Source organism: Sciurus carolinensis, chromosome 12 (assembly GCF_902686445.1).
Source record: "Sciurus carolinensis chromosome 12, mSciCar1.2, whole genome shotgun sequence".
In the NCBI taxonomy this organism is placed as follows: Eukaryota; Metazoa; Chordata; class Mammalia; order Rodentia; family Sciuridae; genus Sciurus; species Sciurus carolinensis.
In genome coordinates, this window is record NC_062224.1 from 105958439 (window position 1) to 105971317 (window position 12879).

Sequence of the window (12879 nt, forward strand, 5' to 3'; positions counted from 1 at the left end):
TTCATTTCCTCTTAAGATCTTTTCATGAAATTTTAGAGTTTTCAACTACTGTTTAGGTCTTATTCCTGTTTATTTTGTCTTTGCATTTTAAAATTACTAACTATTGATGTGTTTCTGCTGGGTTCTGCATACAGTATTTATCTGGCATCTAGCTTTCTTAATAAAGATTAATTAATTCAAATAATACTTACATTCATTTTTTTCCAGCTCTCTGACTAGATAATTGCATCACCAGCAAATAACAGAATTTTACAGCTTTCTTTCAGTATTTATACCTTTTGGTTATATTTGCATTTTATTACCTTAACTAATAAATTCAGTGATAGCCAAAATTCTAGAAATAACATAAAACCCTTTTCTCTTGAATGGAAATGTCTCTAACATGTCCCTATTAATGCTCCAGGTTTCTAATAATTACTTCTGTCAAGTAAATGAAGTTTTCCAAATAAACAAGTCTTTATACACCATTCAGTATATTAGATTTCTCTCTAGCTTTAGGATACCTGAACCCTTTGATAAAGATGCCTTCAACATTTCATCCTAATAACTGACAAGTTCCCATACAGGGCAGGGTCTAACAGATATGTTACGCAGGCTATCTCCACGGAGAACGCTGTGACTTGCCACTAATAGACTACCAAACCAACCCAAATAGACCAATTTCTTAATATACTGTGGGTCATAATTCACTGTTAATACCCATAGTCCCACATGTCAGAATAGGCAACCCAAAGGTAAACATTTTAGAAATACAGAATATTGTAGAACTGTGCAGCTTCCCTAAAGAATTACCATCATGTTCCACTGCCTTATTTTAATTCACATGTCATTTTATATAACAAGATAAAGAGGCAGGGTATGATATTCAGTGATCCTAATATGATTCCATTATAGAAAAACTAAGAACCACCTTTTCTAGTTTACTATTACATAAATTAAAGTTGAAAATTTTTAACATTTCTGAACACAGAAAAAGAATTCTCGTTCATACTCTGGTGCAAAAAAAAAAAAAAAAAAAGGGCTTTGAATTGTGTAATAGTTAGGTACCTAACAAAGAAAAGAAAAAGAAAAAAAAATTAACTTTCCATTTTCAAGGCACACGAAAGCTACATTGCTTATCAAGAAATTGTGCCTTCTATTTTTTTTGTTTTGTCTATATGATTAAAATTGCAAAATGAAACTTTAACCAAAAATGTTGGAGTTGTGGATCCAGATGAACAAACCTTCAGGGCCAATTCGTATGTAGCTGAGCTCCATATATCTCTTTCTTCCATTAACTGTTTAATATCATTCTCCATCCTTCCTCTCTGTAATGTATATAACTCATGGTATTCTTCTACCATTCTAAAAGAAAAATTAAGAAACAGCTATTTAGACACATTTTTTTTAAAAAAGGACTATTACATAATTTTTTCCTTTAAAACTCATCATAATATGGTATAATTGATGATATTGATATCTACTGTATATATTATAGAAATAGAAGAAAATGTTCATATTTCATTCATAAATCTTTTATCTATTCACTAGACTTCACAATATGATATTCCAATGATATAAGTATATTATATCTAATGAAAAATTCAGAATACAAATATCAGTAATATAGCAGTTTTATTGTTATGCTTCTTGCCCACAGACTTAGGCTTCTTTATTAAAGGCATAAACCCAATAACTCCAAGCTTCTAAATTCTAAATTATAGCCAGGTGTGGTGGTGCATGCCTGCAACCCCAGCAACTCGGGAGGCTAAGGTAGGAGGATGGCAAGCTCAAAGATAGCCTCAGCAACTTAGGAGGCCCTGTCTCAAAATAAAAAATAAAGGAGTGGGAATATGGTTTAGTAGTTAAGTGCTCCTGGGTTGAATCCCTGGTACCAAATTAATTAACTAATTAATTTTAAATTATAATTAGTATAAGATTAAAAGAAATTCCCCCCAGCCCACCCAAAGGTTTAAGTATAATTAAACAGCTCTTTGTTACTCATTATTTCTTCATGTCTACCAGAGCATATCTTTTCCAAGTTACACCGAAGCTTCTCTCAAAATTAAAAGCCCTTCTGAGATTAAATGCAAACAGAAATTGTAAAGTGACAAATAGTATCTTAAAAAACTTTTAGAACACTTCCTCCTAAGGGATGCTAACTCTCTTAAAGGCTCCTCCTATTTGGAAATTTCCATTTGTTCAAAATAATTAAGAAATTCAAGCCAGGTTTGGTGGTGCACACCTATAATCCCAGCGGCTCAGGAGGCTGAAACAGGAGGATCACTGGTTCAAAGCCAGCATCAGCAACAGCAAGGCACTAAGCCACTCAGTGAGACCCTGCCTCTAATAAAATACAAAACAGAGCTTGAGATGTGGCTCAGTGGTCAAGTGCCCTGAGTTCAATCCTCAGTACCCCCCAAAAAAGAAAATATAAATAAATAAATTCACACAGGTGAATATACATGTAAAAATCCATTAAGCTATACCTTTAATATTTGTGCACTTCACTCTCTGAAAGTAAGACATCATTTTTTAAAAGATTAATGACCTTAATTCATAACAGCAAAAGCAAAAAATATTCAGAAACAACCTTAATATCTAATAACAAAAGACTGACCAGATAAAATGTGACTAAGCATATAATGTGATGAAAGCAGCTAGTTCAGGGAGAGAGCTACATTCCCAAACAAACAAACAAGCAAAAACACCAGTATGAAACAAGTATTGCATAATAGTAAACATTTGATAATTACGATGGAGGGTGCATGAGTGTTTGTTATAATGCTTTATTTGTCTGAATGTCTGAACATTTCATAACATAAAATTTTACAAAAAAGAAAGAGAATAAAAATATATCATAGTGGCAGGGCACTGAGTAGGTGCCAGGTTCCATTCCAAGTGCTTTATTTATATTAACACCTTTAATCCTCATTATAACTCCAAAAGGTAGGTAATATTATAATCCCCATTTTATGGGCAAACTAAGACCCAGGAAAATGAAGCAACATCCCCAAAGTTGCACAGCAAGTAGTGTGCTATGCACACTGCCTCTCTATACTTTCTACTGGAAAACCAAAAAGTAATAACCTTCAAATGTCACTCAAAAAAATGATTAAGGTTAAAACAAACAATATGTCTCCAAGAGAAAAATCATATTTTCTTGACTTCAATACCCAGCAAGGCAAAAAAAAAAAAAAAAAAAAAAAAAATCACATTTTCTTTCCACCTATAATGAGAGATCACCCAAATTCAGAAAAGTTAATTATGTGTGTTTTGGGAATTTAAGAATTTTGCTATTGTCATATATTATTTCAGAAGCTATTTAAGCTTTTCCCTTTTCCCCTACATAATTTACATATACCTTAAGCAACTCACTTGGCATTCTTTTCAGCATCTAAAAGAGCTTGTGCCAAATCTTTGTGAGCTTTCTCTGCTTCCTGTGTTAATTTCATATCATGTGCCCGAACCATACACAGTTCCCTGAAATAAAGCAAAGAAATTTCAAAATCACAGTTGGAAACTTCCACAAGTTTCTACCCAGGAAATCAGGCATCTTCTTGATGAGGGTGTGTATCACCCTCATTTTTCCAACCCATAACATCAAGAAATCTTCAGGTCTGGCGTTGTGGAGAGCACTCTCCTAGCATGCATGAGACCCTAGGTTGGATCCTCAGCACCACAAAAAAATAAAATAAAGGTACTGTGTCCACCGACAACTAAAACAAAATTAAAAAAAAAAATCTTCAGTTTAATGCTTTCCCAACTGAGCTCTCTTATCTACTTGCAAATCAAGAAATCTAGTATGCATTCTGGATGGAATCTTATGAGGTTTCGAAACAGAATCACATTGGCAGGAAAGGCAGAAAGAAAGATATGATTGGGTGTTCCCTAAAGTGAAAAGGAGGCAGTGCTAATGGACAAGGCTACCACTCAGCTCTACCTCACTCTCTGATCAGCCTATACTGTCTTCTTTATTCTTTCTACTAATCATCTTGTTACCAGGTTAGATAATCACTAACCTTGATTGCTATGTATTATTTATTCTCTATGAAATTTGAACCTTAACATCCATAGTCATGGCAATGCTATGTAAATCTGATTAAGATAAACATCTTTATCTTGGAAGAAGGAGCAAGAGTTTCATATGCACAGAGCCTTAGTTCTGTGTGACCCATTTCTCTACACCTACACTTACGGCTATATCCAGTACTTTGAGTTTGCTGGCTAAATATGAAAAGACAAGAGTTTTCACCTTTAACCATTCACTCTCCATCAATATTTTTTTCTCTTTAGACACATGGCTCTGACTTTTGTTTTGTGTTTAGGATAATCACAGTTTTTACCTAGTCAATTCTTCAATAACATTCTTGAAATTATACAATTCCTCTAAAATGCGCTGGTCCATCATTCGCTGAGTCACCAAGTCTTTGTAGAAGTCAATCATCTGCTGGGCAATCTGGTCCAGCATTTCCACATACCTCTCTCTGAATGAGAAACAAGGGGAACAAGATATCATGCAAAAGCAGAATGCAAACTTCCCTTTCAAAGTGGCAGAAGCCCAAAGTGGCTCCAAAAATCCTGAAATGGCTTGAAGGAGCTCCTGCTCCTTCAAGGAAAAAGACGGGTGAGGCCCAGCATGCACTGTCAAGGGGAACTTAGCAGGGGTCAGACTTTAGGACCCATAGAATCCAAAAGTTTATTTCTCTTTTTCACCCAATGATAGTCAAGAGCAGCCAGTGCTGGCCAACAGTGGAAGAGGACTAGGTGCCAGGCAGGGGGAAAAAAAGATATCACACAAAGGGAAAGAAAAAGAGAACCAGAAAATATATGAGAGAAAAAGTAAAGAAATAATAAACAGACATTCATAAAACATATGTGGGAAGAACCACATGGAAAAAGAAAGGAATCTAGACTGTGTTTTCCTTCCATGTCCATACAAGTGAATGAATAATTGTGGAGAATTATAGCCAGAGCCATAATTATCTGGAATATGAAAACTGAAATGTAAAATAAAAATAAAGACTTGTTTTATTTCTTCTTCCACATTATAAATGCTGTGGGGAAAAGAACCATATCTTATGTTTCTCTTTTTAACATCCAACAGAGTACCTTGAATTTGTGAGTTTTTTAATAAATAAGCAAATTTGTAAATAATACCACTTTCCTTAAACTAACAAAGACAACTGTTTAAAAATAAACAAAAGGGGCTAAAAATTTTTTTAGAAAATAAAAATAAACAAAGTTCTTTAATTTAAAGAAGTTTTTTTTGTTTTTTTTTTTTTTAGTTTTTTTTTTTTTTGGCTTCTGAATAAAACCAAATGAAATATCTGGAAATGACCATAGATGATAAAGAATAAATACTATAATTTACTTTCATTTATAGTAAAAGTGATGAAGGTATTCTATCCTAAGCATTAAGTCTGGTAACTGTAATATCTTTTAATTGAATTGGTCATTTAGACTAATCTCTCACACACTGAAATAAAGCATTATCTAGCCCTTATTTAAACACTTAATAACAGGAAAGCTCATCAGTTCAAAACACAGTTCAAACATTGGAAAGTATCAATTTTAGGACTTCTCCTGATAATGTAGGGACCAGACGCTCTGAAGGGCCTTCCCATTCTAATACCACTAGATCCCTACTGTTATGGATTAGGAGCATACTTTATAAAGCATTACTGGGCTTGCAAAAAGAATACCAATCTTTAGGGATGTAAAATGAAAAGAACAAACAAACAAGAAGTAGCAAGCTAAGAATGGTATGGGAGATATTAGTATTATTTCAATAAGCAAACCCAAGATCAAAGTTGCCCCAGGAAAAATTCAACACTGGGATGAAGAGACAAAGTCTCAGGCCCACTTCAAAATGGGACACCAGGGCAAGCACAGGACTACCACATGAAGCCTGGATCCCAGAAGGGAGCAAATACAAATCCTCTCTTCAGAAAAGCATCCCGGATTTAGGCCCTAAGGATTCCACAGTTAAGATCTGCTAAATATGTGCTTCACAACAAAGACAGAAAAATATTAATGTTAATAAACCATCATGAAAATGACTGAAAGCTGACTAACATGTGTGTACACCATTGGTCATGTAGTTCTCTGACTTGCTGCTTCGACCACTGGTGGCTTTTTTCTTAGATAGACAACTCAGACCTTAGATGTTCCTATTCTCATGCTGATTTGGCACTTCTGGGTTTTCCATGGTCTTCTAACTAGTTACCCTATTGTAACTAATCTTAACAGCTCTCCTCTGAGTTTCTTAGCACTGTCAGATAATAGAAAATCAGCTTCCATAAATTATACAGTGAGCAGATTTATACCTTATTTAGAAGAAACCAATATTCAGAGAGATCTAATAATTTTCCTCTGACCCCAGAGCAAGTCAAATACAGATATATATAATTTGACTGAGGTATTCTATTATTCCTCTCGATTTTTTGGAAAGTACTATAGTCATAAGAAGAATTATAGTAACAACAGTATTTATCATCATTGTTGCTAATAATTACATTTATTGAGGCCCTACTTCAGTATTCTCATTTAAGCCTCACTGCATTCCTATGAAGTATCTCAATACTTGGTACAGAGTAGGTACTCAATAAATATTGTTGATTTATGAATGAACAAATAGACAAAAACTTTCACTGTAGCTATTATTTTCACTTACAAATGAGAAAACTAAGGCTCACACTTTTAACAAGATTTCACACCAACATGAAGATTTAACTATAGAAAATATAATAAAATGCAACTAGGATCCTCATTATTGGTAAAATGGAGAAGTGTATATTTGTGGCTTTCTCAAAAGTAGATATAAAAATTAATTCTAATATAAAATCCAAAAGGAAGTTGGAACACTCCAGTAATATCTCTAACCTGATTTTGGACAGCAGTTCTCCTCTATCTGCACAGTCCACACTGACCTGTCGAATAAGTTCATGAAAGACTGTATTGTAAATTGTCTGCTCCTTCTTCAGAATATGTAGTAGCTGGTGCATCTGGCAGAAAATGAGCAAATTAAACAGTATTATCACAGTCTTACCAGCAAAAAGAATTTTAGGAGGTAAGTATTCTAAACATGAACAAATTTTAGTAACTCCTTGATTGATTTATTATATTACGTGTTCACAAACATTTACAAAAATGATATGATTTTTAAAAACCTAATTGTGCATTGAGGTCATCACAATGTCACTTTTTATACCTGCTAAAAATATAAAATGTGAATCTAATCATAAGAGTATACATCAGACAAGCCACAACTGAGAAACATTCTATAGGTTATTCTGTAGAATAAAGAAGCCTGTGCTCTTCACAATACCAAGGTCAAGAAATGCAAAGAAAGGCTGAGGAACTGTTTCACATTAAAGTTGTCTATAAGGGAATATGACAACAAAAAGCACTGTGCGGTCCTGGGATGCTAGACTAGGAGGGAAAGGTAGCTATAAAAGCCATTGTAGGGATCGGGTATGGTGGCACACACCTGTAATCCCAGCGGCTCAGAAGGTTGAGGCAGGAAGATTGCAAGTTCAAAGCCAGCCTCAGCAACTTAGTGAGGCCCTAAGCAACTTAGCGAGATCCTGTCTCTAAATAAAATATAAAAAAGGGCTGGGATGTGGCTCAGAGGTTAAGCACTCCTGGGTTCAATCCCCAGTACCCCCCAAAAAAAGTCATTTTAAGGACAATTGAGGAAATATGAAATTTGAATATGGACATCAGATAATCCTACAATATCTATGTTAAAATTCCTGAATTTTTTTTGTTTTTTGTTTTTGTTTTTTGGATTTCAGTTCCTTTTATTTTGCTTTATTTGTTCTAATTAGTTACACGTGACAGTAGAATGCATTTTGACACATCATACATAAATGTAATGTAACTTCTCATTCTCCTGGTTGTACATGATGTAGAGTTACACAGGTCACATAATCATATGTGCTTATGGGGTAATAATGTTTGATTCTTTCTACTATCAGTCCTACCCCCAGGCCCCTTCCCCTCCCTTCACTCCCCTCTGTCTAGTCCAAAATACCTCTATTCCCCACCCTCTTATTGTGAATTAGCATCTGCATATCAGAGAAAACATTTGCCTTTGGTTCTGGCTTATTTTGCTTAGCATAATATTCTCCAGTTCCATTCATTTACTGGCAAATGCCATAATTTCATTCTTCTTTAAGGCTGAGTAATAGTCCATTGTGAATATATACCACAGTTTCTTTATCCATCCATCAGTTGTAGGTTACCTTGGTTGGTTCCATAGCTTTGCTATTATGAATTGAGTTGCTATTGATATGGCTGCGTCACGGTAGTATGCTGATTTTAAGTCCTTTGGGTTAAATTTCCTGATTTTGATAACTACATTATAGATATGTAAGATAATATCCTTGTTAGTAGGGGTAAACCATGAAATATTTGATGGTAAAGAGGTCTGAAGTCTCCAACTTACTCTAAAATAGTCAAGGAAAAAAAAACCTGCACATATAGAGAGGGGGAGAGAATAATACGGTACAAGGCAAACAATTGGATGGAGAATCTGGGTGCTATGCTTTGAATGTCCCCTTCAAGATTCATGCTGAAATATAACTGCTGTTGTGATATTTTAAAATGGGGTCTTCAAGCAGTGACTGGATTAATGCTACTGAGGGAGTGAGACAGTCATCACAGGAATGGGCTCCTGATAAAATTATGAATTCAGCCAAATTCTTCTCTCTCTCTTGTGAGATCACTTGCCCCTCTATCTTCCACTCTGGGATAAAGACTCTCACCAGATGTTGGTGCCATGCTCTTGGGCCTGCCAGCCTCCAGAACCATGAGCCAAGTAATCTGCTAATGTTTATAAATTGTCCAGGCTGTGGCACTCTGTGATAACAGCAGAAAACAGACGAGGATCCTGGGTAAAGGCTATACTGCAGTGCCTTGTTTCAAATTCTATGCAAACGAAAACATATAAAACAAAAAAGAAGTAGCCCCCAAAACCTGTATCTGTGTAAGGCTAAGAGAGTTCTTTCAGTAAGTACAAATAAAATTGACAAATGGTAAGAAAGTATGTTTAGCGGTACATAAAATAATAAGGGGCTTAAAAAACAACAAATGCTGAGGAAATGCTGAGAATGAAAGGGGAATTCTCACACACTGCTGAGGGGAATGTAAATCAGTACAGCCATTATAGAAGATAGTTTCTCAAAAAACTAGAAAAAGAAATTCCATGTGATCCAGCAATCCCGCTACTGGGTGTATACCCAAAGGACAGGAAAGCAGTGTATCAAAGAGATATCTACATTTCCATATTTATTGAAGTACTATTGATAACAGCCAAGATATGAAATTAACCTAAGTGTCCATCAATGAATGAAAGGATAATGCTGTATACATACACAACTGAAAATTATTCATACATTAAAAAAGAATGAAATCCTCAGAGTTAGGAAGAATAACTTCTATAGCACAGTAGAGTTAACTGTGATTGACAACTAATTGCATATATCAAAATAGCCAGTAAAGAGGATTTTAAATTTTCTCAGTACAAAGAAATGATAAATGTTGGAGATACTGGATATGCTAATTAACCTGATCTGATTATTGCACGTTTTATACCTATTAAGCTTTCTCTCAGCAAAGGAAACTATCAGCAATGTGAAGAGAGAGCCTACAGAGTGGGAGAATATCTTTGCCAACCATACTTCAGATAGAGCGCTAATTTCCAGAATCTATAAAGAACTCAAAAAACTCAACACCAAGAATGCAAATAATCCAATCAACAAATGGGCTAAGGAAATGAACAGACACTTCACAGAAGATGATGTACAAGTAACCAACAGATATATGAAAAAATGTTCAACATCCTAGTAATAAGGGAAATGCAAATCAAAACTACCCTAAGATTTCATCTCACCCCAATTAGAATGGCGATTATCAAGAACACAAGCAACAATAGGTGTTGGTGAGGATGTGGGGAGAAAGGTACACTCACACATTGCTGGTGGGGTTGCAAATTAGTGCAGCCACTCTGGAAAGCAGTGTGGAGATTCCTCAGAAAACTTGGAATGGACCCACCATTTGACCCAGCTATCCCACTCCTTGGCCTATACCCAAAGGACTTAAAATCAGCATACTACAGAGATACAGCCACATCAATGTTCATTGCTGCTCAATTCACCATAGCCAGATTGTGGAACCAACCTAGATGCCCTTCAGTTGATGAATGGATAAAGAAACTGTGGCATATATATACAATGGAATATTACTCCGCAATGAAGAATGATAAAATTATGGCATTTGCAGGCAAATGGATGAAATTGGAGAATATCATGCTAAGTGAGATAAGCCAATCTCAAAAAACTAAAGGACGAATGATCTCGCTGATAAGCGGATGAGGACATATAATGGGGGGAGGGAGGGGTTAGCACTAGGTTTAGGGTTAGGTTTAGGGTTAGGGATAAGGAGAGAGGTAAGAATGAAGGAAAGAAGGACTGTATAGAGGGAAAAGAGGGGTGGGGGGGAAGGGAAAAAAAATAATCAAACATCATTGCCCTATGTAAACGTATGATTACACAAATGGTATGCCTTGACTCTATGTACAAATAGAGAAACAACATGTATTCCATTTGTATACAATAATAAAAAATAAAAAATAAATAAATAAATAAATAAATTGTGTATGTCCTCCTGAAAAAAAAAAAGAAATATCACATTGTACCTACCCAATAAATATACATAATTATTATGCCAATTAAAAATAAAATGAATAAATAACAAAGGTCTTAAAATCACTGATGCATTACATTCAATGAAATACAGTAATAATAATACAGCCATGTACTACATAACATTTCAGTCAACAGCAAACCATGTATATGAGAATGGTCCCTAAAGAAGCTGAATAATTGCTATCACCTACTAATTTTTACTGTCCTTTTCTGTGTTTAAATACAAAAATACTTACCATAGTGTTGCAATTGCCTATGGTATCCAGTACAGTAACTTGCTATACTTACAGGGTATGCCATATATCCTAGGTGTATAGAGTATAGGTTTGTGTATACAGGTTTGTGTAAGTATACATATGATACTGACACAATGACAAAATTACCTCATGGTGTATGTATTTCTCAGAGTATATCCCCATTATTAAGCAATGTATAACTATACTAAAAAATAATTAGTGTTTACCATGGGCCAAGTACTTCTCTAAGCACTTTACAGTTATTTCATTTAATCATAGTATTCCCATGAGGTAGATAATGTTATCATCTCTTATTTACAGATTAGGAAACTGAGGCAGGAACACATTAAAGGATTTTCCCAAGGTCACCCACTGATAAATGGCAGAGTAAGTATTCCAGCCCGGCATTCTGCATCCAGAGCACATGCTCTGCTACTGGGTTACACTGATCTTTGCAATTACCTTGGTGGGTCCTCTATATTCCTGATTTTCTACACAAGCCCTCTCCAGCATAACATCCATCACATCATTCAGCTGGACCACTTCTACTCTTTTATTAGGTTTCCTGAAAGGTTAAGGTGGCAGACTTAGGAATTAGCCTTACAAGACATCATCTCAAATGACGAAAATAATATAAAACTTATAATAATATTAATGGTGTTTTAAAGCATTAAACACATACCTGTTGATATAGTGGGATATACATAATATAGTGAAAAAAATAAAAAATAAGAAAAGTGAAAATAGCATGATCTTCTTTTTCTTAAAATAATTCTCCCCTCCAAAGTTTCCATATAACTTTTGTGTAGGATGGTTAACATTGGTCATTTCACAAGGTAGGAGAAGAAAAAGGACCAAGGAAAGATAAACCAACAAAATGGAGAAATACTAAAGGTTAAATGTAGAATATAAAAGAATTTTACAGTACTTAAATGGAGTTGATAAATTTACATAAATTGGAATATTCAACTGGACATTTAAAATTTATTATATGACAGAATTATAAGCAATTATTGTCTTGGGTCATAATATTTTGTTTAATAAAATATCAATAAAAAGGAATATATATATATATAAATATTCTGAAAACAAATTCTACTCACATGGATGGGAAGAGCAATAGCCTGTTTTCACTATCTGTGAGGAGAGTAGTATATTTGCTACAATAAAAAAAAAAGAAGTAAATATTAAGAAAATATTTTGGGGTTGAGGATGTGGCTCAGTGGTAGGGCATAACTTAGCAGGCACAAGGCCCTAGGTTCAATCACCAGTACTGATAATATAATATTCTGGCCTGTTTATTAATTAGAAACCTAGTACCCAGAATCTTTGTTTCTAATATCATTCTCTACTAAAAGAAATCAACATTCCCTGGAGAAATGACTCATGGTTCACTCCAGAGCTGAAGTTAGAATAAATCATATGATAAAATTAAAATCTAATGGAGCCAGGTATAGTGGCATACACCTGTAATTCCAGCTACTCTGAGGCTGAGGCAGGAGGTTCACAAGTTTAAGATTAGCCTGGGCAACTTAGTGACCTGTCTCAAAATAAAAAATAAAAAGGATCTGGAACTTTAGCTCAGTGATACAGCACCCCTGGGTTCTATCCCCAGTATAAGAAAAATACTTCACGGAATTTAAAAGCTTGGAGGTAATCATAAAAGTCTGCCATTTGCAGATAAGATAATACCAAATATCTACAGACATCTACAGACTTAGATATAACGCCATTTATCATATTTGGAACATATAGTAAAGAAGATTTTATCACATTCCTTGATGTGTCAAATATGAAAATTTCATTGATTCAATAAAAGAAAAAAACACACCTTTCTAGTCATTTCAAAAATGGAAGGATAGGCTGGGGTTGTAGCTCAGTGGTAAAGGGCTTACCTAATGTGTGCAAGGACCTGGGTTCATTCTTCAGCACCACAAAAGAAAAAAAAAAAG

General features: G+C 34.7%; 1 protein-coding gene across 1 annotated transcript in view; it reads right to left on the bottom strand.

Annotated features, from left to right (window-relative positions):
* Axdnd1 (axonemal dynein light chain domain containing 1) overlaps nt 1-12879 on the bottom strand; it is a 119991-nt gene that overhangs the window by 97784 nt on the left and 9328 nt on the right. The window contains exons 6-11 of the mRNA XM_047519990.1: nt 12031-12087; nt 11390-11492; nt 6865-6986; nt 4326-4466; nt 3358-3462; nt 1224-1344 (exon numbers count right to left, since the gene is read on the bottom strand). Of these exons, the coding sequence (XP_047375946.1) occupies nt 1224-1344; nt 3358-3462; nt 4326-4466; nt 6865-6986; nt 11390-11492; nt 12031-12087 (649 nt within the window). The remainder of the gene's footprint in view (nt 1-1223; nt 1345-3357; nt 3463-4325; nt 4467-6864; nt 6987-11389; nt 11493-12030; nt 12088-12879) is intronic.